A 27,031-nucleotide genomic window follows, 5' to 3' on the forward strand; every position below is an offset into this window, starting at 1 on the left:
TCTGCCCCACAACGTCACTAGTCCCAATGTCCGCTGAGCACCCACAGCCGACCCAGGACCTGGAGCCTCTCGGCGTGACATTTGTGGGCGTGCCCTTGCACACCTCTACCCCCATGGAGACCAAGGGCGCAGCTGGCCCCGGGACGGCCTTCTCCTTCAGCACCTCGGACGCCCGGGCCCAGCCCGGTGCCCCCCAGGGACAAGCAGTTCCTGCCCCTGCCCCTGTCGCCCCTACTGCCGCCCCCCAAGCTACCACCGACTACGCCTCCCCCGGCACCACCCACGTTGCCCAGTGCCCACCCCCGTCCCCCACGCGGGCACACCACCCCCCCACCCAGCCCTCATCCACCCCCCACTCCCCTCCTCGAAATCCCCATTCCCCACCTCGAACCTCGTCCTCCCCGGCGTCAGTCAACGACCCCCGGGGTCCACGCGGCACAGAAACATCTCGGAAAAGCATGGTGGAGTTGGAACGGAAGCTGGCCCACCGGAAGATCAGCAAGTTTCCGGACAGCCCCCGAGGTCTGTGACACAACTGCAGCAGCGCCAGTTGTGCGGGGTCTCCCCCGCTGCCCCCGTGGCCCTCCCCGGCCCCGGCCTGGGCCGCGGACCACTCCCTCCACCCCCTGTTGTCCTCAGAGTCGAGGCAGCTGGCCTGGGAGCGGCTGGTGGGGGAGATCGCCTTCCAGCTGGACCGCAGGATCCTGTCCAGTATCTTCCCCGAGCGCGTGCGCCTGTACGGCTTCACCGTCTCCAACATCCCAGAGAAGATCATCCAGGTGCCCGGTGCCCGGTTCCCCCTCACCACCAGAGGCCCTGTCCCTGTCACCCGTTAGGGTTGGGGGGGGGGGGTGCGGGCCTTGGAGGAGCCGCTGGGGGGCCCTGCGCGCCAGCCTGGCCAAGCCCATCAGAGTCCGCGGGCACCCTGTGGTGGAGGAGGCATGGCGTCCAGCCCCAGTGGCCAAAAGGTGTCCAGGGCGCCTGGCAGCAGGAGCCTGTGGGCCTAGCCACGTGGCCTCCCCAGGGGACAGTGCAGGGCAGGGTCCTGAGCACGGTCACGTCTGCACTGCCCCCCTTTGCCACTGCAGTGGCTTCCAGATGGCCAGCCTTCATTCCCAGGGGCCCTCCCCCCACTAACAGAGCTGATGCCTACCCCTCCCACCTCCCCACCGCTGCTGGTGCCCTCTAGGGTCACTGAGGTGGCACAGGGTAGACAGGTCCCAGAACCTCCGAGCAGCTGGTGGCCTCATGACCAGGGACCTCAGGCTCGGGCTCATTCCAGTGCATTCTTAGCACGCCATCCACTGAGCCTTCGTCCTGTGAGGGACACGGCACACAGGGCTTCTCTGGGCACGCCTACCTTGCCACCGAGTGCGGGAAGCTTGGTGTTCAGCCCCAGTGGCCAAAAGGTGTCCAGGGCACTGGGAGCCTTGGAAGACACTGGGAGGAGAGCCGTCACGGGGTGTGGGCTGTGCCTGGCTGGATGCCCAGAGGAGGCTGTCCAGAACGATCAATCGCCTGTGCCTCCTCTCCCACCAGCATGCCAACTCTGGCCGGGCCCCCACGCCGGGGGACGGGAGAGGCGAGCCTTTGGGGATTTCCTTGGGAAATAGGCCTCTGTTCCTGGCCACCTTCTCTCCAGCGTTTTTATCTGTAGACTATAGACCTGGTGTGTGACCGGCAGGAATAGCTCAGGGCTACTGTGGGCTCATCTGAGTCCCGGTTTGAGCTCGCCTTTTCCTTTGGTCAGTGTGTCCTTTGGTTCGGTTTTTAATTTTAATGTGGTCAGAATGATCTACCTTTCCCTTTGTTTGTACTTTTCATGACTCCCTTAAAGCTAGAGCGGTAGAGGGCTGGGACCAGCCCTGAATCCATCCCGCTACCCCCCCCACCCCAGCCCCATGTGTGTGGGCTCTCCAGCCGCCGCTCTGACTGTCCCCAGCCCATGCTGTCCTCCTTGGTGCATTGACAGAGCCCGGCACCTCTCTTCTTCCAGATTGTTTCAGCTCCTCTGGGCCTCTCGCTCAGTGTGAATTTTAGGAGCACCCGTCAAGTTCTAGGAAAAACCTCATTCAAGTATTTGGTTTTGCATCACTTCCCAGATTGAACAGGGGGACGTTTCACGTCTTTATGGCGTCGGTTGTTCTGATACCCCTGCCATTTCTGCTGCCCATGTCAGTGGGGCCCACCGTGGTCACGTTTGGTCTGAGGGTCCTTGATGCACAGCCAGGACCCCCGCCGCCAAGGCTGGGTCTCAAGTGCAGACTGGCCATGGCTAGTTAGAAACTGGCAAACAACACGGGCGTAAGCACAATATTTACGTCTCTACAATGTTGCAGCTGATATCCAGGTGGCGAAGACGACATTGGATTACAATGTCTGGTTTAAAGTGTGGTAGAGCTTTCCGGCTGTTTGAAACCCACCTTTAGACGGAAGGTGATAAAGACATATCACCGCTGACACGGGACTCTGCCATGAGTCCGCTGTGCGAGCCCTCTGGTCCCCGCCCCTCTCCACTTGGCGGGAGCCAGTAGTTCTGCCCAGGACTCCACAGTCACAGCACCAGCCGGTAACTCCTAGAGGAGAGGCAGGAAGATGAGGGCGGGATGTACCGAAGGCACTTTTCTCCGGCGTCTGAGGAAGTCAAGGAGCTTGGTGCCCCCTGGGCCAGTGCTTGTGGGGGAGGGGCTGTGGCTGGCGCCAAACACTCATTCCGTCCCCAGTCCCAGAGCCATTGGCCCCATTCACCCTCCGTCCGCAATGACCAGTGCTGCCAGGGTCCTACACTTGTGCCCAAGCTCCCGAGAAGCGCCCTGCCGAGCCCACCCGCACAGACGTTGTCTTCGGGGTCTGACACCCCCCAGCTGGCCCGCCGCAGGGTGACCATGTCTGGTTCCACCCGAGGAGCACGAACGTTCTCAAGGCCATCCAGCCTGCCTGCTGGCCTGGCCCGTTTGTTGATTCCTATCAGGATCCAATTCCGCTTTGCCTAGACTTTTATTTCCTTTCCTGAAAACATCTTGTTTTTCTGCGCGTTGAACCCCAGTGTTGGTCGTTGTTAGAATCCCTAAATTCTATCCAGACCCACCACCCCTGGTCAAACCTGGTGTCCGAACCTGGCTCGTTTGCTTCGCGAATGCTGGATAGTTTGACGACTGACAAGTTTCAATAGAGCCCCGTTGCCGAACGAGGACTTGTTGACTGTTTTCAATGAATCTGGTCATCTTTTTTATAAGTTCACAGTCAGCTGTGCCGTCTTTTAAACTCAACTGAAAGTTGTTCCGGTGCCCAGACCTGTCACCTCTTCTCCCCAGCTGCAAACATCTTCTGCTCCAGGTGGGGGTGGGGTGCTCTGAGTACCTCCCTTTCAGCTTGCAATCACAGCAGACCTGAGCCCAGCACCCGTGTGAGGGTCACGGAGGCACCTCATGGCTGTGTCCAGCTGGGTCCTGGGCCCCCTAGTGCCCTCTGGAGCCCCACGCACTGGCCTGCTGACAACAGTTGTGGTGTTTGCACAATGGTTTGTTTCCAGCTACCATGCCAAACTCTTGTTCTGGTTCTAATAGCCTGTATATCATCTTGGCTTTTCTATGTAGACGGTCATATTGTACAGTGTTTACAAGAAGCAGATAATACAGCAACCTCATCCTGTTTCTGGCTTGACTGCAAACACACACGTCACGTCAAGTCTGCCCATTAAGTACAATGTGTGTCCAGGCTTTTTGCCAAATCTTCTTCAGTCACAGTTCTTGGTTGCAGATAACAGAATCAACACTAGCTGATGTAAACAGAAAGAGGTTTATTGTACATGTTTAGGTGAGGACACAAGACTGGGCACAGAAGTTGGTATGGCTGCCCCTGAAGAACCAGGGTCATAGCCACTGCACTCTCGGGGACCCCTGCTCCTCCTGGGCACCACTGTCTCCCGGCATCCGCATCCGCCTGCAAGTTCCACTCACGGGCCCTGCTGGGCAGGAGCCCAGGTCGCAGAGGTCCCTAAGCCACAGGCGAGTCTGGAAAAGGCTTTCAGCTTCCGAAAAGCACTAGAAACACTAGGACGGAAGCCTGATGAGGCAGCTTCAGCACCTGCCACATCAGGTTAAGTTTTTCCTCTTCCTCATTCATTGACACCTTTGGGGGGGTTTCTTAATCATGAATACTTTTATGAATGTATTTTCTGCCTTTCATTGAAAAGATCACACGAGTTTTCCCTCCCTCCCTTTTACCATTTCGGAAGGACACATGAGAAGGTATTCTGATCATAAACCGCACTGTATCCTGGTGTCTTTGTTTTTGAGAGAGGGGGAGAAAGAGGGCGCGCGATCAGGTGTGGGAGGGGCAGCGGGGGTGGGGGTAGGGGACACAGAATCCAAAACAGGATCCAGGCTCTGAGCTAACGTGGGGCTTGAACTCATGAGCCGTGAGATCATGACCTGAGCCGAAGTCCCACGCTTAACCAGCTGAGCCCCCCAGGCGCCCCACCCTCGTGTTTTTAACGCCTCCAGATGCCGTTTGCGGTTATTTACTTCTGCAGCTTCGCTACTTATCTCGCGAACACGCCGAGCTGCCCTGACAAAAAGAAGGGGCGTCAGGAAGCCGCGTGTCCCTGTCCCCGTGGGGCCGCGGCCGCTGCCCACCCCCTGGCGCGCGTCTGGGCCCCGGGTCCGGGACTCCGCCCAGGGGGCGGGGCTGACGGTCCCAGTCTCACCCCATTGGCCCGGTCTCGGTGACGTCAGGCCTTGCTGCCGTCGCGGACGCGGGGTCGCAGGCGGGAGTTTCCCTCCGCAGGGGAAGGCGGGGCTTCGGTGCGCTCGCGGGGTTTTCTTGCTGATCCTCTGTTGATCCTTAGGATTCTGTTTCCTCGGTTCAGCTCTTTCTTTCCTTCTGCTTCCTTTTGGTTTGCTTTATTCCTCCTTCTTGGGCTGAGCACTTAAGTCATTTTATTTTACACAGCCTGTGTTTGGGAATACGTGTGGGGCAAGGCAGTTCGCTCTATATTTAACCAGTGGTGCAGCAGGTGGACCCGCCCGGCCCGGTGGCCTCCCACCCACGGGCGGGGGCTTCTCAGGTGTAAGGATTTCACAAACTGCTTTGGATTTTCTCTCTAACCCAAGAGTCAGGATGCACGCTCCAGTCTCCGCCCTCTGAGGGACGTGCGGCCGCCTCTTGAGCGTTGCTTTCTAACGGGAACAAGGGCTGAACCTTCGCCGCCGGTTCCCTTAGCACTGAACACGTGGTCGGCGTCCTTTCCAGAATGGAAAGACTGGGTGGTGAACACATGTGCTCAGTTTCTTGCAGGTGCGTGCGTATTTGGTAGCACCTGTTCTCTCCTCCACATCTGGTCCAGCACCAGATCCTCTGCTGAGTCTCCCTCTAAAGATGTTTCCCATGTATACGCCTGCGTCTACATTCACCTAGGCCCTGGACTAAACTGCTGGCACCTTACTATCCTTCCCCTCCATCTCTTCACTCCTATTATGGAGCATTCAGTGCATACCAAGTTTATATCAGACGGTCTCTGCGCTCCAGGAGCTCGCCCACTCGTGGGGAGGCCTTCAATAAATAAGAAAAGCCATAAATATGTATGCTACAGGTCCAGGGGGTGACACATGCTACGGGGGGCAGGAGAGTTGAGGCTGGGAGCTAGGCACTGAGATGGCTTTGCTGCCTCCTCCCCGCCTGTATATACCCTGGCCTCATCTGGCCAACCATGTCACCCCTCCTCCATTCCTTTGAAACACAATTCTGCTCAACGTGAGAGCCCACTGATGTGTCCCCTGGAGCCGGGACCGCCTCAAGGGGGTGCACACCGGTACAGATGCTGTGCTCAGCACCCCCTAGAGACATTTCCTTTACTCTTCAAAGCAGCTGTCAGGTGGTTTGCTTGCCTCCGTGTCAGAGCAGAGGAGGCTCAGACCCAGTGTGGGGACAGAAGCGGTCCCTGAACCCGGCCCTCCCTGTGGGCCCCTCTCCTTGCTCTGTGCTCTGCCTCCTGGTACCTTCCAAGCCATGCATGCTGTTCCTTGTCCTGGAAGTTTCTTTCCTCCTGAGATCCTCGTCCCTCAGACCTCAGCCCAGCACCCTCTCCCCTCCAGAGTCCCCTCCCCGCGGCAACACTCACAGTAGCGTCCCTCTCCTTGGTGCTGTCATCACCATAAACTCAGAGGGCTTTGCTCACACTTGAATCCCATCACCTGGTATGGTGCCTGCACAGGGGAGGGCTGCGAATTATCTGCAGGACAGAGCCCTCCCCCTCTCTTGCTTCGGTGCCCGCTGCTGCCTCGCTTCTGTGGAGTGCTTGTCCTGCTTGTCCCCCCTCACTTGCCTCACCTGTGCTCCACTCTCAAGAGGTCACCTCCTCGGGGCAGCCGCAGCCTTGCGTCTCAGTGTAAGTGTGCCCACACTGCTCTTCCCCATCCAGTACCCCGGCAGGGTGGGCGCAGGGTGCCCACCCCTGACTTCTGCTCCTGTCTGTAGCTCCACGCGCCGCGTCTGGCACACAGCAGGAGCTCAGCCACAGCCCCGGAGTGAGCATATAATGGGTTCTGATGTCCTCGGGGGCTGAGGCTTAAAGCTACCCACTCGCTGTGCTCTGAGCCGTCCAGCGGCCCCACTTGTCACCCACAGATGGTGGCTGAACTCCTGCAGCCTGCCTGACGGCACAGGAGCAGGTGAAAGGAGGGCGAAGGCTCAGGGGCCTGGAGGAGCCTAGAGGCAGGGAGATGAGCTTACTCTAGTGACCGTGCAGCGGGGGTGCTGAGCACAGGGCTCCAGGTACGTCTGCCAGCGGTCAGGCGTCACTTTGGCTGAGCCGAGCCAGGAGTCCAGTGCTCTATTCACAAGACCACCTGGGGAGGAAAGGACAGGGGACATTCTCGGAGAAAGTGACGCCTCAGCAGCTCGTTCTAGCAGGTTAGGAACCAGCAGGTGGGCATCCAGGAACGGTTGGAAGGGGATGAGCAGGGCCAGAGTGGGGACCTTGCAGGTCAGGCCTGGCCCCAAGAGGTGGGACGTGTAGGAGGGCCTCAGGCAAGAGACCCCATCTACTTCAGACCTGACATTCTGTGGGCCTGGGGGCAGCTGCACGTGTGACAGAGATGTAATGTGCAGGGCTCGGTGAAAATGAACATACAGGGCTCTCTGTTCAAAACCTATAAAGAACTCCAAGATGGCTACGGCAGGACATTAAGCTGAGTGTGGCCCTTCTGAGCCGGGGCCCTGAGTGAATGTCCAGGTCACGTGCCCGAGAGGCAACGGCAGGAGTGGGGAGGAGGGGCCGCTCTCCTGGCGAGATGCTGCGGGATGCAGTCACTGCCCGGTTGGAAGGCACAGGCAGTAAAGAAGCGGGTGGAGACCCACCGGGTTGCTGCCAGTCCCCAGACCTCTCTCCCAGGGCCTCCAGGACACCTCCCTCCAGCACATCGCCACAGCCGCACCTGCCCCTCTCTTGCCTTTGTGGCGGTGGGAGCAGGAGGGGCCCTGACGGCCGCTCTCCCCTCAGGCCTCCCTGAACCCCAGCGACCACAAGCTGGATGAAGAGCTGTGCCAGACACTCACGCAGCGCTACGTAAGCATCATGAACCGGCTGCAGAGCCTGGGCTACGACGGGCGGGTGCACCCGGCGCTCACCGAGCAGCTGGTGAACGCCTACGGGATCCTGCGTGAGAGGCCAGAGCTGGCCGCGTCCGAGGGCGGCTCCTACACCGTGGACTTCCTGCAGCGCGTGCTGGTGGAGACCGTGCACCCCAGCATGCTCACCGACGCCCTGCTGCTGCTCTCCTGCCTCAACCAGCTGGCGCATGACGATGGCAAGCCTATGTTCATCTGGTGATGCCGGCTCCTGCCAGCCAGGCCCGCTCTGGCCCGCTCCCCGGTGCCAGGCCATTAAAGCTTCCCACACACGCTAGCCGCTGGGCCCCGGGCCAGAACTCCTGGGGGTGCTGCCTCCGCCGGGGTGGCCCACCAGCACCTCCTCCCCCCACACCCCTTCAATCCTGCTTGCCCTGGGGCTCCAGGCCCACCCCGGGGTCCTTGGAGAGAGCCCCAAGACCAAAGCTGGGCAGCTGTCTGCTGAGGAGGGTGGTGCTCAAAGGTCCCCAGCTGCCGCCGGCCTGCGGGTGAGAGCAGCAGGAGCCCCTGAGACTCGGAGGGGGAAGAGCAGGAAGCAAGGAGGAGCCGACCTGGCAGGGGAGGGCCGTGGCTGTGCCAGCAGCATTAGCGCTGTACAGAGAGCTAAAGCCTGGGTGCAGAGTGGAAGGCAGAAGACAAGGATGTGGACGTGGGGACCCTTCCCTCTGTCCTAGGCCAGGAAGAGGGCGGCGGGAGAGGGGGCAGGGAGGGCTCCTGGAGCCTCACTAAGGGCAAGAGGACATTAGATGGACGGGACCCCGGAGAAAGTAGACTCACCCAAATCCTAGCGAGGGGCAGCCCAGGGAGATGTGGCCGATTCCTAAGGCTCCACAGGGTTCCGAGCCTCAGAGCTGGAGCCGGCAGAACCCACCTGCTGCAGGGGCAGGGGCAGAGTGCAGGCAGAATGGGAAAGCCCAAGGGAGCAGCAGAGGCCGGGGCGTGTAAAATGGGACTCCACCAGGGGTAACCTGCAGACTAAGGGGAGGGGCCTGTGGATAGTGCAGGAAACTGAGGACTGGAGGCCAGGATGGGGGTCCTTGCCAGGGTGTGCATGAGAGATGGGCAGTGGGGTAAAGCCCACAGAGTGGCCTCTGGCCCACGAGAGGTAAAGGAGAGGACCTGCCCGAGGAAGGGAAGGAGGCTGGAGCTGCGATAGGAGGCAAAGGGTGGGCTGAGGAGGTGGGAGTGAGGACCCCAGGCGAGCAGGCTCCTAGAACACCGGTGCTTGCCAGCCAGAGCGCTCTGAGGGAACAGAAGAGTCCCAGGGTTCAACCAGAGGCATCATATCAGCAACCAGCAAGGAAGGCAGGGAGGGAGAGCGTTGTGGGGTGTGCTAGGGCCTTCTGGCCCGGGAGCTCCCTGCGCTCTCCACTCCCAGGCCTGCTACTTCAGGGGACCCAGCCAGACCCCCGCGGAAAGGCAGGGAAGGACTCCACATAGAGCGGTGTGAGATCTAGAGACGGAAATCTCCTAGTTCTGTCTGCTGACAAGGCCTAGCGGCAAGACACAACTGTCGCGGTGAACACGCCCAGCACCAGATCTTGGTTTCTAAAGGGGATCAGGGATTCCTGGAGAATTGGGGGTGGGGGTGGGGGGCAGAAATCCCTCCTCCTCCCTGGCAGCAGTCGTGAATGGCTGCCCAGATCCAAACTCCTGGGCAATTTAAGACCCAACCAGGAGAGCGGTGGGCTGTGGTTCACGGCTCAAATGATTCAGATGCGGGCTCAAGCAGGGCCCGGCAGCACCTGACAGAGAGCGGGGCAGCAGGGTCCTGGGAACCAAGGAAGCAGGTACGAAAGGGCCCCCGGATGGGGAGCTGATTTCCATGTGGCTCACGTGTCCTGAGGTTGCGGCGGCGCAAATCCGCACCAACGGCCCTCACCTCCCGATTGGAAGCTCCTCGGGGTAGGGTCACGGAGCGGTCTGTCACCACGGGGGACAGGCCTCTTAGGGCAGCTCTGCGGGGCTCTCACTGGGTGGCAGATTAGGGCGTTCTGAGTCCGTCCCTCCTCTGGAGCTGTGTCTCGGAACTCAGTTGCGGCACACCTGGACCCCGGGAGGCGGGTGGGGCTGGGGTAGACCCCGAAGTCAGGGCCGCTGGAGGGCGCCGGCAATTCCGCGCGGACTTGCGGGCCGGCGGAGGGAGCTGGACGCAGCACGCACCGCACTGCCTCCACCGGCGCTGCGCCCGCCTGCACTAAACAGGGTCGCTCTCCATTTGCTGTAGGCTGCACCCCAATCCCCGCTCGCGTCGGGCAGGTCTGGGGGCTCTCCCGGTGGCGCACAGGGGAGGGCGGGGCAGAGTGGGGCGAGGAGGATCTGGGGGCGGGGCTGCGAAGCCAGGGTCTCTTTCGCTTTCCCTTTTGTTCCCTCCAACGGCCGCCCAGACTCCGCGCGGCAGAGGAGAGCGCGGCTTCCCGGGCGCGCCGGTTGCCGCCTGCGCCCGCGCCCCAGCGATCCCGGGGCACAGCACCTACGCCGTTCCGCGCACAGGTGGCGCCACGTAACCTTGACCCCCGTGACACCCCCGCAGCTCCCGCGGACGCACGCTGGCAGCGACTGGGTCGCAGGGGCGCCGCGAGGCGGAGGAGTCCCGCACATCATGCAGACCCTTCCGGACTGGCCCCCAGCGTCCGGTGCCCCACGGCCCTCTCCCTTCCCGCACCCGGGACTGCACGCCCTCCACCGCCTGGCTCGAGCCCTGCTCTTCCCGGCTTACTGGGCCCTGGACCGGCTGCTGGGCTGCTGCGCGCCGACCGCGCGCCCGAGCGGCCTGCGGCGGCTGAAAGCCGCTGCGGAAGCTGGGGCCGCGCTGCTGCTGCTGCTGCTGGTCGGCCTGCCCCTGGCCCTGCTCGGGCTGCCGCTCTGGCTGCTCCTGCAGACCTGGCGCCGCCCCTTCTGCTACCAGCCCCCGCCGCAGTGCTGGGAGCCCCCGGCGCCCTGGCGCCCCCCGGCCGAGCCCGCGCGCTGCTTCAGCTTCCTCAGCGCCAACCTGTGCCTGCTCCCCGACGGGCTGGCGCGCTTCAGCAACTTGAAGCACAGCCAGCGGCGGGCCGAGGCTGTGGGCGCCGCGCTGCTCGCCGGCCTGCGGCCCTCGCGCTATGGGGCCACTGGCAGCAGTCCGCCGGGGCCGGGGGCGCCCTGCGGAGTGCTGACAGCCGAGGTGCCGGCAGGTCTGGAATTCGTGTGCCTGCAGGAGGTGTTCGACCTGCGCTCGGCGCACCGCCTCGTGAGCCGCCTAGCGCCCAGTCTGGGCCCGGTGCTGCACGACGTGGGCTCGTGTGGCCTGCAGCCCGGGCCGCACCTCAAGCTGCTCGGCAGCGGGCTGCTGCTGGCCTCGCGCTACCCGCTGCTGCGCGCCGCCTTCCGGTCCTTCCCCCACGCACGTCGCGAGGACGCGCTGGCCTCCAAGGGACTGCTTTCCGCACAGGTACCTGCCCAACCGCCGCGGCGCCTCCTGGCGGGGAGAGGGCTGGCGTGGGCTCGAACTGGCGACGGTTGCTGGGGCCCTCCGTGGTGTTGCAGGCGCAGGTGGGCATCCTGGACGGGCGCCGCGTCGTGGGCTTCCTGCACTGCACGCACTTGCATGCGCCGAGTGGTGAGCCCGAGGACGGGATCGTCGGCGCGTGGGCAGGCCGTCTGGCCTCTCCGCGCCCCCGACCGTTGGTTCACTGCCCGCGGCACCGCGAGCCCCGGGGAGGGGGGGGGGGCGGGGGGCGGGGAGCGCGGCCCCGCTGAGCCTTCCGTTCCCGCCCTCGCAGAGGACGGGCCCTTGCGCTGTAAACAGCTGACGCTACTACTGGACTGGATCGAGCAGTTTGAAGCCGAGAGCCGCGAGAGTGGCGAGGCCGTGGCCTTCAGCGTGCTCCTGGGCGACCTAAACTTCGACAACTGCTCCTCAGGTGAGGGCAGGCTGGGGCGGGGCGGGGGCGGGGCGGCCTGGCCTCGCCCCGCCCACCACGCGCTGGCCTCGCCCCGCAGACCACGCGCAGGAGCAGGAGCACCAGCTCTTCAGCCACTTCCGGGACCCCTGCCGGCTGGGCACGCGCCGGGATCAGCCCTGGGCTCTGGGTACGGGGGCAACCGGGTGGGGAGCCGACCTGGGTGCGGTTCGAGGCCCGCGGCTGCCGCTGACACCGCCCTCCGCCCGCCCTCCCCCAGGCACAATACTGAGCACCTCCACCCTCCGCCACTCGGTGGCCTGCTCCCCGGAGATGTTAAGGAGGTGAGTGGCGACCTGGGGGTCAGACGCCGCCCAGAACGCTGGGGAGGCCTGGTCTTGGTGACACCGCCCCTCCTCAGGGCCCTGGAGCAGGAGGAAGGGCGCCGCCGCTACCTGGCGGGCCCTCTGGGCGGAGGCCGCCGGGCTGAGCCCTGGCGGGGCCGGCGCCTGGACTACATCATGTACCGGGGAGCGGTCGGAGGCCCGCTGAGCCCAGTAAGTGCCAGAATTCAGGGCGCTGGGCCGGCTGCAGCTAGGGCGACTCCTCAGTCTGACTCCCGCCCCCAGGAGGTGGAACAGGTGACGTTCAGCACGGCCCTGGCGGGGCTCACAGACCACCTGGCCGTGGGACTTCGCCTCCGAGTTTCCGTGCCCTCCTGACGCAGGCTCGCAGGCGACAGTTGGAAAGACGGACGCGGACGCAGAGCGTGAGCCTGGCCGGCTGCCGCGGGAACGCGGTGACTTCGCTGTTTATTGTGGGGGCCCTCCCTCACACCGCCTCCTGGGCTCTGCGGTACTCGTAGACGCTGCCGCGCTCAGAGAAGGCTGGGGGCTGCGGGGGCGACCCCGGCGGTGGGGCGGGGTCCTCCGGGTCCCCGTAGCCGCCCCCGCCTGGTGTGTGGAGGCAGAACACGTCCTGTGGAGCAGAGGGACAGGCTCACTGCGGGCATGGACGCCCCCAACCCTGCCTCTCGCTGCAGTCCCATCCCCACCGGGGCAGCGCATTCATGGCGCCGGCCTGGCCCACGGAGGCCCAGGGCGCGCCCTCTCTCCTTCGGAAACCAAATTAAATTCAGACGCTGGTTACTTTTGCAACTCTGCTCACCCTCTGTGGAAAGGGGGCCGCTGGAGGGCGGGCGGGAATGAGGAAGGACAGATGTCAACCCTTACCCCGGGGAACACGGGCACCGACGTCTTTCCGCCCAGATTCACCGTCCGGCCGTCCTTGCGAATCAGCAGGTTTAGGCCCCGGGCTCCGGGCTCGCCCCCTTCGGGAAGAGGCAAAGTGAGGCTGGCCCGGAAGGCAAGGAAGGGAGGGGCAGAGGCGGCGGGCGGGCAGAGGGAAGGACTCCGTGCAAGAGGCAAGGAAGGGAGAGAGGAGGAGGGCGGGCAGAGGGGAGGACACCGTGCAGGAGTGGGTGGGTGGGGTGGGAGTCGGGGATCCAGGGACGCTGCCGCTCACCGTGGAGGCCGTATGGCCGGAAGGCGCGACGCTCGGTCAGCACGGACAGCAGCGCCTCCTCGCGGAAGAGCAGCTCGCGGACGACGCCGTCGCCGCCTCGGAAGCGCCCGCGGCCCCCGGACCCCTGCCTCAGCTCGAAGCGGCGCAGGATGACTGGGTACCTGCGCGGGCCAGGGGGTTCAGAACGGTCCACCCGGGCTCGGGCTCCTGCTCCCCGCCCCGGCCCCGGCCCCGCCCCGGCCGCGCCCGCACCACTCACCTGCTCTCCAGGATCTCGGGGTCGGTGATGCGCGTGTTGGTCATGTGGCTGTGCACGCCGCTGCGCCCGTGCCAGCCGGGGCCCGCGCCCGCGCCGCCCGCCACCGTCTCGTAGTAGCCCATGTGGGCGTTGCCCAGGGTCACGTTGTTCATGCAGCCCTGGCAGGGGCGAACGGCATTTGCGCTAGGCTGGAGGCATCCGAGACCCTCCCCGCCCGCGGCCCCAAGCGTGCCCCCCCACCCGCCACACCTGGGAGGCGGCGCAGGCCCCAAAGGCCCCCAGGATGACGTCCACCACGCGCTGCGACGTGAGCACGTTGCCACCCACCACGGCCGCTTCGGGGGACGGATCCAGAATGCAGCCTCTGGGAATCACGACGCGCACTGGCGCCAGGCAGCCCTGAGGTGGGGGACGGGGGAGGGCAGCTCTCAGGGCGATTGGGAAATAAACGTCGCCCTACCCCCGCACTCCTAGACCAGTCCGGTGTTGGGCCGACCCGCCCCCAGGCTCGCTCAGGGACACAGCACGCGCCGCGCACCTGGTTGAGCGGGATGTCGCGGCCCACCAGGCACCGCAGGCAGTAGATGAGGGCGGACAGCGTGATGGCCCGCGGAGCGTTGAGGTTGCCGAACACCTCAGGCCCCGTGCCGCTGAAGTCAAACACTGCGCTGCCCTGCCCACGGGGTGGGGGTGGGGGGGGAGAGGTGGGTCAGCAGCAGCCCCGCGGCCACGCGGCGGGTGCCCACGGCCCCGTTGCTGCGGCCTGACCTGACTCAGGTTGATCTGCACGCGGAGCCGGATGGGGGAACCATCGTCCATGTGGTCCTCCGCTGACACCTCCAGGGGCAGGCCTCGGGCCTGCCGGGAGGTTCCGAAGGCCCGCAGCATATCTCGCACAGCCAGCTCCGCGTTCGCCTGGCAGACAGGACGTTCAGCGGCAGCCACGCTGCCTTCCAGGTGGCCGGGGGCTGCCCACCTCCCCGCCTGGCCGCCAGGGGGCAGGTACAGAGCTGCCCCCTGCTCCTGCGCCCTAGGCCCACCTGAATGTGGCCCATGTAGGCCTGCACCACATCCAGGCCGTACTGCCCGATGAGCTCTCCCACCAGCTGGATGCCCTTCTGGTTGGCGGCCACCTGGGCGCGGAGGTCTGACAGGTTGTCGTGCAAGTTCCTCGTGCCGCTGCAGCCGGGAATCTTGCCTGGGGCCTGCAGGGCCTCAGTTACCGCTGCACGGATGGGGTCACCGCTGAGCCACCCTCCACCCGGTCGGATGGGGGGCTGCGCTGCCCAGTGCCCTGATCCGTACCTACTCCTCCTCTGCTGGGCACTATGGGGAGTTCCCCATGTTGGCCCTTCCCTGGCCCCCCACAACCCTGCTGACACCCACCCCCGGCACCCCCAAAGCCACAGCCTCCTGCCATCTGCTCAACCTTCTTCCCAAAGCCCAGCCCCCCAGGGCACCCTAGGCTTTTCCTGTGACCTCACAGGAACTGGAGGTGCCTGAGGAGAAGCAGGGGGGTCCTCTTACCTTTAACTCCTTCTGCCCCACTCCCTCCTGCCTTTTCTGGGCTTCCCTCCCCACTCCCAGGAGAAGAAACACTTCCCCTCACCCGCCCCAACTCATACTGCCCTCAGTCCGATGGCCCTCACTGGCCCCCTCTCAACCACTTTGCAAGAGCATCAGCTAGCTCTCTGGGCCTCCTGCCCCACCTCCAAACAAATTTGAACCAGGCCTCCGCCCCCTGGCGAGCCCCAGAGACCCAGGCAAGGACTCTCTCCCTAGCCTAGGTTACAGTATTCTCTGAGGCTCCCTGGCCACTGCATCTTCTGTCACGTGCCTGCACATATCCCTCCCATGATCCCTGCCCCCTGCCCTCTGCCCCCACCACACACACTGACCAAGGGAATGACCAGGCCTGGGTCACTCTCTTTGTGTCCTCCACCCACGGCAGCCTGTGGCTCTGTCACCACCCCCCACCCCCGCCCATGCTGCCTCCTCTCACTCCCAGATGCCTGCCTGGGCTCCTAGACACCTGCAGCCTCAGACCAGCTCTGTTTTCACTGCCCCTGTCCCTGGGCTTCTGTCCCAACTTCACTGCTCTGTGCCGACTCAGTGACACAGCCTCCCTCCACCTTCCGGCTGTCTGAACTTGATCTCTCATCCTCATCCCTAGATCCCATCAAATACCAACCTTGATCTCCAAAACAGGTGTCCCTACCTACCCCCACTTCTGCCCTGCTTGAGGGTCAGTATCACTCAGCACAGCTGCAGCCGCCCCCTACCCCACTCCCCACGCCAAGCCTTCAACCCCCCATCTACTCTGCACATGGGCTGGGGGCTTTCATGGTGTAGGGCAGACCGGTGCAGGCCCAGGAAAGTTCTCCGCGAGTCTGCAGGCCCTGGCCCCCGTCCTCACTGCTCTGTAGCCCACAGACCCAGTGCAAACACAAGGCAGACACCACCGTGAGCAGCTGCTGACCTTGAAACAGCCCCTCTCCCTCCTGTGCCCAGTCCTGTGACTGTCCTGGCCAGCTCCCCACCCCCAAAACCATCGAGCCTTCCTGGGCCCAGAAGGAGTTCACCTCAGTGCCTCCGATCGCCTCTGAAAGATGATCTGCTACCACTCCGGGGTCGCTATCCGGCTCCCCCAGCCTCAAGGCAGGCCTCCGCCACTCACTCGCTGCCACAGCGCCCCAGTCGGCCTGGTCCACTGAGCCCTCCCCCGACCTCGAGGTCACTCCAAGCCCACTCCCACTCACCCTCCTCTTGGAAGACTCCTCCCTGGACGAGTTTGAAAGACAGAAAGACGGCGCCCTCCTGCTGCAGTGTGGTGGAGTGGGGAGGCATGGAGCCCGGCGTGATGCCCCCAATGTCCGCATGGTGCCCACGGCTTGCCACGTAGAACACAGGCCGAGTCTGACCCGGCCAAAACACCTGGGGTGGAGAGCGACAGTGAGCTGTGCTAGCAGCCCGCGCCACCCCCCGCCCCCGGAGACACCCAGGCAGCGGCCTTCACCGGGGTGATGACGGTCAGGTCTGGCAGGTGGCTGCCCCCAGCGCTCGGGTGGTTGCTCAGCAGCACGTCACCAGGGTGGAGGTCGGCCCCCAGGTGCTGGATCTGAGACCAGAAGACACTTGTGGAGGCGGCAGGGGCGGAGGCGAGGGGTGGGGTCAGGGAGGCCGAGAGGTGGGCCGCCGAACCTGGAACTGTACGGTCTCCTGCATGGCGCCCAGGTGCACGGGGATGTGGGGGGCGTTGGATACCAGCCCCCCATCGGGCCCGAAGAGGGCACAGGAGAAGTCCAGACGCTCCTTGATGTTGGTGGAGATGGCTGTGCGCTGCAGGATGCGGCCCATCTGCTCTGGGGGCACAGAATGAGCGGGCACCCGCTGGCCCCGCCCCGCCCGCGGCACGGCCCCGCCCCGCCCGCCCACCGGCGCGGCACACCCCTGGAGGAAAAAGAGGCAGGACTGCTGCCTTCAAGGCCTCTGACACCCAGACCCAGGACCCGAAGGCGGTGGTGGCCCGGCGGACACAGCCAGACTGCAGGCGGGCCCCGTGTGTTGCCTGTGTGAGAGGTGCCCCCCCTTCCTCTCCATCCCTGTTCAGGGCCTCACCAAGAACCCGGTACCCCACCTCAACTCTCCACCTTGCCTAGCACAGCAAGAAATCGGTGCTGAGGCACAGGATTCGGGGCGAGCAAGCCCCAGCCGACCCCGCGTAGAAGGGCTCACCGGGCGGAGCCTCTTTCCGTCCACAGACAGGATGGCGATCTCAGGCCCCATGACTGCTGGCGGGAGTTAGGTGCTCCCACTGCCCGAGGCCGGCTGGTGCGGCGGGGCTGGCCGTCCCAGGGCGGCCCTGTCGCCAGCGGGGACTCCACTTCTGCCCCTTCCCTGGGTCGCACTTTGTCTCCCTCTGCACGGCCTGCCAGCCACGTGCCTGCACTACCTCTGCCCAGGGAGCAGGGCCATGGGGACCGGGCAGCCACTCACCAGCAATGCTCATGAAGCGGTGAGAGAAGATGGACAGGTGGATGGGGTCAAGCTGGGCGCCCACCAGGCTCGGGACTTCAGCCCCCACAGAGATGCGGATGTCCCCGGTATCAGTCACCTCTGCCTGGCAGCCTGGCTCCACCAGGATGGTGCTGAAGGCAGGGGCGCAAGAGGCTGGGGGCGCCGAGCCAGACCCCCCCCCTCCCGTCCCAAATAGGGACCCCACATCCCCAGGCTGGGGGACACCCAACCATAGTGGGACCCCAGAGTCCTTTCTGTTCCTGTAGCCTCGGGCCAGAGAGCCCCTGACAGGGCCCCTGAGCTCACCAGGCCCCGGCAACTGTACCCACCATGGCCCCACCCTGGCCAGGCTTCAGCCCACCTGTTGCTGTCGATGATGAGGCAGGGCCCCTGAAGCTTGTGCCCATAGGCCAGCTCTCCCAGCAGGTACACAGGGGTCTCCTGGTAGCCCCCCTCAAAGTAGCACTGGGTCACCTGAGGAGGGTGTGGGATGAGTGAGGTTCCTAGGTGCAGCCCCTCCCTGCCCCTCCCCCTCCACACCCGTCCCCTTGTCCCTGCGGGTGCGGGTGGGCAGGCCAAGGCAGAGCCACCCACCTTGTCTATGCGGGGAGGCCCGGTCTGAGCTCTGGGAACATCCTCGAGGCGAAGGCCGCTGCGACCAGTGCCCCTCACACGCACGTCGTCCACCACCACCGGCCGCTCAGGGATGACGAAGCCAAACTCTCTCATGTACCTGCACGTCCGCCGGCCCCGAGAAAACGATCAGGGCCAGGCCGGTAGGCCACCCGCCGGGGCTCCCGGGAGGCAGAGCTCGCATACCTCTCCACAAAGGCGGCCCCAAAGTCGCCAGCACGGGGCGAGCGGGCAGTGGCCGGGTGCTGGTGGGCAGACACCATGAGGGCGCAGTCTGTGCCCTGGTAGCGCAGATGCAGGAAGCCCTCGGTGCTGATCTGGGACCTGCAGCAGCGGGGCGGGCGGGCCACTCGCACACGGTGCCCCGGGGACGCCCGTCCCGCGTCCGCCAGCCCTCCCGGACCGCGCCACCTGGCACATCGGGCAGGAAAGCCAACTAGGGGGTGGCTGGGATGCTGCCGGCCCTCTGCCTGGCCCAGCTCCCCCCTCCACTGCCCCCGGTGAGCCCCACCTGGGAAAGCCCTGGGCCCGCAGGGCGTCCACACACTGCTCCTCCAGGCGGCTCAGCCTCTGGTCCAGCTGCACAAAGGTCTCAGGCGCGTAGGGCAAGGAACACGGCTCCTGTGCCTCGTGCACCACGTCCGCCAGGGCCAGCCCCAGCGCTGACAGCAGCCCGCTGTGCCTACGTAGACGGGGGCCTCGGCCATGTGGGGGTGCCTCCCAAAGCCAGCCCCCCACCCCCGACAGGCGCACCACTCCCAGACGTACCTGTGAATGTGCACGGTGTCCATGCCCAGGGCCCGGGCAATGGCGCACGCGTGCTGCCCGCCGGCTCCCCCAAAGCAAGCCAGCACGTGGGCCGAGGGGTCGTGGCCTCTTGCCTGGGAAGCCAGAGGGGGTCGGTGGCGCGCCCTGCCCTGTCTGGCCCCCCACCCCTCACCCTGAGGGGGTTGCCTGAGTGGGAGGTGAGGGGGTGGGGGGCAGGGCAGGCGAAGGCGAGGGCGAAGGCGGGCATACCTGCGTGAGTGCGCGGATGGGCCGGCACATGGCCTCGTTGGCCACACGCACGAACCCCATGGCTACCTCCTCCAGGCTCAGCGGGGAGGCCGGGCAAGGCCCGTTGGTCAGGAAGCTGTTGACCTCAGCGGCCACAGCCTCCAGGGCCTTTCGGGAGGCCTCAGAGGACAGTGGCTGGTCCTCTCCCGGCCCAAAAATGCAGGGGAAGGAGGCAGGCAGTAGGCGACCCAGAACCAGATTAGCATCCGTCACTGTCACGGGGCCCCCTGGGAGGCGTGCAGGGTGTGGGGGTTGGGGGCTGGAGATGGGGTCCAGGACTGGGCAGCAGGGTCAGGGCTGAAGGGCGGCGGGGTGGGGGTGGGGGGGCGGAGGTAGGCCTGGGCAGCGTGGGAAGGGGCCTGGCGGGGCAGGTACCAGCTCTTACCTTTGCGGTAGCAGGCGGGGCCAGGATGGGCTCCTGCAGACTCAGGGCCCACCACAAAGAGGCCGGACCTTTGGGGCAGGGAGGACGGGACTTAGAGGTGGGTTGGGAGGCAGGGCTGGGGCGGGGGGCAGGGGAGTGCCCAACCCAGGTGCAGGGGCTGACCTGAAGAAGAGGCGGGAGCCCCCACCAGCTGCCACTGTGTTGATGTCCAGCTGAGGGGCCTGGAGGGTGACACCAGCCGTGCTGGCCTCAAAGACATGCTCAAACTCCCCAGCGTAGCGGCTCACGTCGGTGGATGTGCCTGGAAGAGAGAGAGGTGGGAGGAGTCACCGCACAGACCCGGACGCCCAGCATTGCTCAGCCCTGGGGCCGCGGTGGAGACTCCTCCTGACCCCACCCTTCCGGCCTCCGTACCTCCCATGTCAAAGCCGATGACGGGCTGGCCGCCTTCCACCCGGTAGGTGGTGGCTGAGTAGCCAACCACACCCCCAGCAGGGCCAGAGAGCACAGCCCGGGAGCCGCTGAAGGACTCCATGGGCGCCAGGCCACCATCGGAGCGCATGAACAGCACCTGCACGTCCTGTGGGAGAGCGGCAGCCAGTAAGGGGCCGGGCAGGCAGGGGTGGGGCGGGCGGAGCAGGCCGGCAGGGGGCCTCACCTTGAGCTGGCCCTGGAAGCCACGGCGGAAACCCTGCACGTAACGCTGGATGGTGGGGGTAAGGTAGGCGTCGGCACAGGCCGTGTGCCCCCGAGGCACGATGCGCACCATGGGCATGGTGTCCGAGGACAGTGACACGTGGGTGAAGCCCAGCTCCCGGGCCAGTGCGCCCACCTGCTGCTCATGCTGGGCCCACCTGTAATGACGACCCCACGGCGCTCCGCCTCTTGCCCACGGCCTCCAGCCCACGGCCTCCAGCCCACCGCCCAGAGCCCCGGCCAAGCCACGCTCACGTGTAGGAGTGCATGAGCACCACAGCCAGGCTGCGGACGCCTCGGGACAGGAGTCCCTCCAGCTTCCCACGCAGAGCCCCAAGGTCCACAGGCTGCTGCACCTCCAGCAGGTCCCCCGTGCGGCCTGCCAGGAGGCCCGTTACTATCCGTCAAAGGCCCACCCTGCTGCCCCCGGGCCCCCAGCCCTGAGGCACCCGCACCTTTGACAGGTGTCCCTGCACCTGGCTCCCCGCGATACAGCACCACACGCTCGTCCACCTCCAGCACCTCTTCATACAGCACCTCAGGCATGGGCACAGCCTGGGGACAGGCAGAGGCTCAGAGGACACCCAGGCCCGAGGGTCCTTGCTGGGGTCCTGCGCTGGTGGGGCAGTGCGGGTGAGGGGATGTGTCCCGGCAGTCCAGTCCACAGGCCCAGGAGACACAGACGGGGCCAGCCCCAGCAAGGCCTCCCCATCCCCAAGGAGTGGCTCTCTGCCCCCAGGCACCTGAGTGCAGCCAACTGCCACCCCCCGCAAGGGCAGCTCCCTGGAGGAGCCCAGCAGTAGGGGTGGGGGTAGGGGAGTGGGAGAGTGGGGGTGGCTCCTACCCCTCACCCCGAACAGTATGGTGACAGACAGGAACAAGACATTGTGACCGCTCTGAGGGCTTGGGGGACAGAGTGCCTGCTAGGAGTGTCTGGAACCTTCTCTCCGCCTATAAGCTGCTAGCCTGGGGCCAACACTGACCCTTCCAAGGGCTGCCCTCCCGAGGGGCCACGGCATCCCTGGGAAACCATGAGCTGCACGACGCAGCCACCACCTGGAGTGGGTGCGCTCACCAGGTCAAAGAGGTCCTCTCGGGCCTGGGTGCCCACGTGCAGCAGGTCTCGGAAGCCACGTGTCACCAGCAGCGCCACCCGCTCCCCCCGCCGCTCCAGCAACGCGTTGGTGGCCACCGTGGTGCCCATGCGGATGCTGGCAATGCGGCTGGTGTCCAGCGGCTGGTCCCGCGGCAACAGCACGCCTCCTTCCTGGGAACCACAGGGTCAGTGTCAGGCCCCGGTCCCAGGTCCCTCCCCAGCCCGCCCCTCTGCCCTGCCCTGGCCACCTGCTCCAGGATGCGGCGGATGCCCTCAGTAGGGGCGTCTGCATAGTTGGCGGGGTCCTCTGAGAGCAGCTTCAAGACCCTCACTTGCCCCCCGGGGCACTGGGCAAAGACATCTGTGAAGGTGCCTCCACGGTCGATGGCGAAATGGAAACGCCCCTCGGGGCTGCCCATGGTGACAGGGCTGGAGTCCAGCACTGACTCTTCAGCCGGCAGTCCTGGGAGAACTGGACGGACACAGCAGATCAGGCGACAGGCCCGGGGGTCACCCGCGGCTTGGTAGCCTTGGGCAGAGCCGGGCTGAGGAGAGCAAGGGGTGGGGGGGCGGTCGGAGGAGGCGCCCTGGGCCGAGCCCGGGGCTGCAGGCCGAGCTCAGAGCGCCGCCTGAGGCGCGGCCGCAGCCGGGCAGGTGGGGACGCCACACCTAACGCTCCTCGTTACCCGGTTCTCAGGGCCCCGGCTTGCGGCGCAAATCCCCGGACCCGCCAGAGGCGGAGGCGCCCCGGAGAGCCCACGGGCTGGTGGGTCTGGGCTCCTTTAGCACGAGGAGGCACGGGGGCTGGGGGCAGGTGACTTCCCCAGTCGCTCGACCTTGGGGCCCAGGCCGAGTGGGACAGGGGGCACGGGGCGGGGCCTGCGCCAGGGAGGCGGCAGGGCCCGCGATCGGGGCGGGGGGCGGGGGGGGGGGGAGGGGGGGGCGGGGAGAAGCGGGGCGCTGGAGGGTCCGGGTGCGGGGCCCACCTGGCACGTCGGCTCCGAGGCGCTCGCGGTCCGCTCGGGCCGCGCTCCCTCCCGGCCCTGCCCGCCGCACCCCCCCTCCCCCCGCCCGGAAGCGGGGCCCGCCCCCCGCCCGACCGGTCCCACCGCGCACGGCCCTCCGGGTTGCGTCAGGCTCGGCTCGCCGGGAGCCGCCTCCCTCCTCCGCCGGGAGCCACGCCGGGGGACCGCGGGGCGCGGGGCCGAGCTGGGCCAGGGGCGGCTCCGTGCTGGCGCGTCCCCGGCCGCCGGCCACCTCGGTTCAGCCGGCCACTCGAGGTGCCCCGGGGAAGGCGGAGCAGGCCACCCTCCAAAGAAGTAAGAGCCCAGACGAGCTCGGACTGCACCCTGGCGCGGGGCAGTCACGCCGTGAGGAACGGGGCTGGGGAGGGGGGTCGTGGAGGGGCCTCGGGCAAGGGCCCCTCCGCAGCCGTTAACCCCGCTGCTGCCCGCCCAGGGCCAGCCTTGCCACAGCCCAGGCTGGGCGCCCCGGGACCCTCACAACATCAGGGCTGATGTCCCCAGAAGCCGTGGCCGGTGCCCTGACGATGAGACGAAGCGTGCCCCACCCTGGCCTGTCTCCCCCACGGGCAGAAAGTGTCCAGGCTTGGAGTGGACACCAACCGTGCAGGGCCTGGAGCAGGCCGTTTAGAGCTCCCAGGGGGCAATAGTGGGGATGGGGCGAGGGAGGAGACCCAAGCAGAGGGAACAGCGGGTGAAGGGGGCTTCACCCGAGGTGCCAGGCCAGATGGCCAGACAGGCAGGGGCACCCACCCACACGCCCCAGACTTCCCCCTCCCCTGGGAGCCTTGCTGGCGCTGGAGGCCTGCTTGGTCCCTGGAGGAACGAGCGAGGTGGGGCCACACCCCGGGCAGCAGCGGGGGCTCCCTTCTGACCAGCGCCTCTGCAGTCTCTGTGCACGTGGTGGGGGGCGAGGGGTTTGGAAAGAACTGCACCAAGAGAGACACAAGAGACTCAGCGACTCAGGGCAGTGGCAGTGTCTGTGGCCTCCGACCCCACCTCACGCCTTCTGACGGTGGCCGGTGGCCTCTCCCACCAGCGCAGGCTCCCGTGGGTCTCTCCCCACCTCCAGCCCTGCTTGGACCTAGGACTTGAGCTGCCCTGTGCGCGCGCCACAGGGGATGGGCTGTGACCGTGCCCAGATGACTGTGCCCCCGGCGGCAGGTGCCAGCCAAGGTACTGACCCCAGACCCCCACCCCCTTGACCTCCCTGTCACCTTCCCCATCCCTCACGTCCAGCTGGATGCCTAGACCGTCACTGTGGCCACCGTACAGGAGCTTGTACCCTCACCGGCTCTGAGCTAACCACGAGATGGCGGTCGGCGGCCCCACTCCAGGCAGGACCCCCGCCTGCAGCCCCCACCGTGTCTCCATTCACGCCCCCACAGCAGGTGCATCCAGCCCACTCTCCCCCATCACCGGGTGACTGTCCCACCTGCCCGTCTCCGCCAACTCCCCCACGTGGCGTCTTCGTCCTGATGCTCAGCTGAGAGTCCATCCGGAGAGGCTTCCAACAACCCAGCCACACCACCACCCCTGGGGTGCCGTACTCAGCCAGGCTGCCTGCGGTCTCAGCCAGGCCTCCTCACCGCATCAGCCTGGCCGCCCCCACGCCCGTCTCCAGCCCGCGGCTGGTGACCCTCAGCGCCCAACCGCGTCTTCTAGAGGCCCCGCCCCCACGCCCCTCCAGCAGCACCCCAAGCGCTCTGCTCCTCAGGGTGCACGTCCGTGGAAAGGCCCCCTGCCACCTCCACAAGTCTCCAGGCTCACAAATCACATCAGGCAAGACCAGAGAAGCCCCCTGAGCCGCCCCAGTGCCCAGGCCTCTGGCCTCCCTGTGCGTCCACCCGCTCCCCACTTCTGTCTCTGGGAAGCCCCTCCTGCATGGGGTCCTGACCCGCCTCGCCGACTCCCTCCTGCCAGCCTCCTTTACCGCATCTTCTTGACGCGTGTGTCCTGAGAAGTTCCCCTCTGCTCTGCCCTGAACTGTGTCCTGCCTAACTTCCTGTACTGAAGCCTACCGGACCTTAGGGAGGTGACAAAGTCATGAGGATGGGCCCCAGTGATGGCATCAGTGCCCTTGTAACAAGAGACGGAAGGGGTTGTCTCCAGAATGTGAGGACACAGCCGGACAGTGGCCAACTCTCCGCCAGCAAGAGAGCCTCGCCGAGAACCGTGCCGGCGCCCTGATCTCCGACTTCCAGCCTCCAGAACTGTGGGGAGTGGATTGTTGAAGTGGTCCAGCCTGTGGTGTTTGGACGGAGCAGCCCACACTCCCTGAACCCTCCCCAGAGACCGTGCTCTGCCTGTTAACATCTCCGGGCCCTCAGAAGCAGGGACGGGACACTGTGCCAGGACTGACGTGGCCCACGCGCTCCCTGGCCACTTGTATCTCCCGGTGGATCTGCACAGCCAGAGGCTTCCGGGAAGCGTGGTGCCTGTCCCCATGAGAGCTGGGGTCCCCTCAGCCTGCCCGTGCCAGGGGGAGCGCCCCAGTTGCACTGCTCAAACCCTAGGAACTGCCTTCAAGTGCCACTTTGCCACCAGCACGCCCAACCCGCCCAAGTATATCCAGAGCCCCCGGCACTGTTCACTCCCCCTTCTAGCCAAGCCTGTGATTTCTCACCAGGAGAACGACCCCGACCTAGAAGACCCTCCTGGTCCTCATCTGCTCTCCACTCCACCAACGCTGGCCTCAGCACTGTGCCTCAACACACTCGGCCCGCTGCCACCTCAGGGCCTTTGCACGGACCATTCCCTCAGCTCTACCCCAGCCTTGTGGCTCCTTCACTTTGGTGCAGTCCTGCTTCAATGTCACTTTCTCGGAGACGTTACTTTCTCCCCGCTGCCTTCCTAAAGAGGCCCCGGCCCCCGTATCACTCCTCAGCACCTTCCGCACCTGACGAGCCATCGCCCCACGGGAGCGGGGACCGCCCGCCCCCCCTGCCCCCGCCGCTTTCCCCTGTCTTGGCACAAGCTTGAATGAGTGAAGCCTCGTGGGCATCTGAGAAGAGCCCCCGCGGGCCCTGGCGCTCCTCACCTCTTTCGGCATCCTTGAACTTGATGGTTCTGCGCCGGGGCAGCCGGGGGCTGGTGGCCACCTCGGCCAGGAGCCCGGAGCCACAGAAGCCCAGGCCTCTGCCCCGGGTCTGGAGCACCAGCTTCAGCTCCTGGTTCTCCTGGATGAGCTGCACAAGCCGTCGCAACTCTTCATTCTCCTGGGCCAGCCGCTGGATCTCCCGCCGCAGACCCTCGTAGCTGCTGAGGGGGGACATGCCCGGCAGCAGGGGGGGCAGCTGCCAGCAGCTGTCGCCCGGCCAGGAGTAGCGGACCCCGTCATTGTGAGGTCAGTGGCCGCCCCTGCCCCCGGGCCTCAGCCGCATTCCGGGTGTCAGAGCCAAGGCCCCTTGAGCAGGGCACACCTGACCTCTGACCTCTGGTCCCTGAGGGCCAAATGACTAGAGGAGCCCAGACCTGCCGAGAGCCTGGAGTCCTTCTGGGATGCCCCTCTTGGAGGACGGAAGCTTCTTTATGCCAGCCTGGCACGGACGTGCTGCAGGGAGTGGGAGTAAAAGACCCAGGCCTCCCCATCCCCCATCTGGCTGCCCACTGGCCCCCAGCTGCAGCATCCCCCCCTGCCCGTGCCAGCTCACGGGGCTGGGCGACGGCTCGGTCCCCGAGGTGGTCACACAGCCAGCAGGACATCTCAAGGGGCCAGGACAGTGGCTGTTTGAGCTGCCCCGCGGGAGGGGCGCCTCTGGCCTAGAAATAGCAGGAGCCGCACAGCGAGGTGGGGGGGGTGGTGGGTCAGGGTCCAGGGGACGCGGCTGAGTCGGCAAGTGCATCAGGACGGGGTTGGAGGCACAGAGATGGGGCAGGGATGGCAGGGGGCAGCTGTGTCAGGTGGAGGGCAGGCCGCCCGGAAAGTATGCTATACCCCGCAGGCCCCACGGCACGCTCCCCCACCTGCAGGCCCCAAGGCACGCCCCCGCCGCAGGGGAACCACCCCAAAGAGCATATGAAGGACTTCTTACATTTTATTTTATTTTATTATTATTATTTTTTTTTTTTTAGGACTTCTTACATTTAGAGCATATGAAGGACTTCCTTCTTTCATGCGATGTGCCCTCTACCGGCACAGCTCTCTGCCTCCGCTGTCATCGTCTGTCCTTTCCTTGTATTATGATTGGCGTTTACTTCGCCATCATCTCCTGCCTGCTGACCCCCTCAGCACAGTTGCTACTTGTAGACCCAAAGTCCTCCTGGGATTTGCATGCCCTTCCCCGGCTGCTTCAGTGTGGCCTGGCCAGCTCCGGGGGTCTTCACAGAGCAGACTGCAGGGGAGGCTGACAGCAGTGCCCCAGGGGAGGGGGTGGGACCCGTGCTCAATCTCAAAGGAAATGGTGACAATTTTAATAGTTCCTATAACTAGGAAGTGTCCTGATTCTGACCATGATGGAGTAGAGTATTTCCGAAAGGACTAGAGATCTTACCCCAAGGGCGTGACAGGCTCAGGGCAGTCACGGCCGGGACTGGTCCGTGAGCAGAATACTAAGGCCCCCGAGGTCACGGGCCCTGCATTATCCCAGAATAAAATGGATTTTACCCCATGATTCGGTTATTTATGTGGCACAGCTGAGGAGTAAAGGGAGATTACCTTGGATGAGACTCACTGAATCAGGTGGGTCCTTAAAAGAATAGGTCTCTTCCTGGTGAAGGAGATTCCACGCCCGGGAGAGTCCCCACTGCCGAGGGGGCCGCGTGGCAAGGATTGCGGGTGGCCTCTAGGAGCTGGCATATCACAGTCACAACACTAAAAGACCAAGAGAAAAC

General features: G+C 65.3%; 3 protein-coding genes and 1 long non-coding RNA gene across 10 annotated transcripts in view; 2 read left to right on the forward strand and 2 right to left on the reverse strand.

Annotated features, from left to right (window-relative positions):
• SPATC1 (spermatogenesis and centriole associated 1) overlaps positions 1-7,906 on the forward strand; it is a 27,065-nt gene extending 19,159 nt beyond the window's left edge. For all 3 annotated transcript variants that reach the window (XM_081792078.1, XM_081792079.1, XM_081792080.1), the window contains 3 exons: positions 22-522; positions 640-779; positions 7,502-7,906. In XM_081792078.1, coding sequence (XP_081648204.1) covers positions 22-522; positions 640-779; positions 7,502-7,831 — 971 coding nt within the window. In that variant the 3' untranslated portion in view covers positions 7,832-7,906. The remainder of the gene's footprint in view (positions 1-21; positions 523-639; positions 780-7,501) is intronic.
• LOC145713399 (uncharacterized) lies at positions 3,780-10,006 on the reverse strand. Of its 3 annotated transcripts, XR_014136506.1 has the most exons (6): positions 9,512-10,006; positions 7,630-8,500; positions 6,733-6,848; positions 5,498-5,553; positions 4,709-4,954; positions 3,780-4,564 (listed from the first exon to the last, which is right to left on the reverse strand). It is a non-coding gene; the product is annotated as an uncharacterized LOC145713399 (long non-coding RNA). The 3 variants fall into 3 exon arrangements; XR_014136505.1 differs by having other exon boundaries at positions 8,407-10,006; XR_014136507.1 differs by lacking the exon at positions 6,733-6,848 and having other exon boundaries at positions 8,407-10,006.
• Positions 10,007-10,231: 225 nt separating this feature from the next.
• Positions 10,232-12,658, forward strand: LOC145713397 (sphingomyelin phosphodiesterase 5-like). The gene is made up of 7 exons (XM_081792085.1): positions 10,232-11,059; positions 11,155-11,227; positions 11,391-11,531; positions 11,611-11,700; positions 11,791-11,854; positions 11,932-12,067; positions 12,140-12,658. The coding sequence occupies exons 1-7, from the start codon at positions 10,232-10,234 to the stop codon at positions 12,230-12,232; spliced, it is 1,425 nt and encodes a 474-aa protein (XP_081648211.1). The 3' UTR covers positions 12,233-12,658.
• OPLAH (5-oxoprolinase, ATP-hydrolysing) lies at positions 12,281-26,220 on the reverse strand. Of its 3 annotated transcripts, none has more exons than XM_081792075.1 (27): positions 25,239-26,220; positions 21,425-21,648; positions 21,156-21,347; positions 20,536-20,635; positions 20,336-20,459; positions 20,043-20,238; positions 19,799-19,964; positions 19,547-19,685; positions 19,385-19,452; positions 18,961-19,226; positions 18,712-18,824; positions 18,455-18,625; positions 18,130-18,267; positions 17,905-18,043; positions 17,672-17,784; positions 17,290-17,441; positions 16,495-16,655; positions 16,310-16,411; positions 16,053-16,227; positions 14,334-14,518; positions 14,062-14,208; positions 13,832-13,966; positions 13,543-13,692; positions 13,294-13,451; positions 13,035-13,195; positions 12,743-12,840; positions 12,281-12,488 (listed from the first exon to the last, which is right to left on the reverse strand). In XM_081792075.1, exons 1-27 carry the CDS (start codon positions 25,471-25,473, stop codon positions 12,342-12,344), a joined length of 4,155 nt encoding a protein of 1,384 aa, XP_081648201.1. In that variant the 5' UTR covers positions 25,474-26,220; the 3' UTR covers positions 12,281-12,341. The 3 variants fall into 3 exon arrangements, with proteins under 3 accessions (XP_081648201.1, XP_081648203.1, XP_081648202.1); XM_081792077.1 differs by lacking the exon at positions 25,239-26,220 and adding an exon at positions 22,163-22,239; XM_081792076.1 differs by lacking the exon at positions 25,239-26,220 and adding an exon at positions 21,863-22,020.
• Positions 26,221-27,031: the final 811 nt, after the last annotated feature.

This window comes from Panthera onca, chromosome F2, assembly GCF_046562875.1.
Source record: "Panthera onca isolate mPanOnc1 chromosome F2, mPanOnc1 haplotype 2, whole genome shotgun sequence".
In the NCBI taxonomy this organism is placed as follows: Eukaryota; Metazoa; Chordata; class Mammalia; order Carnivora; family Felidae; genus Panthera; species Panthera onca.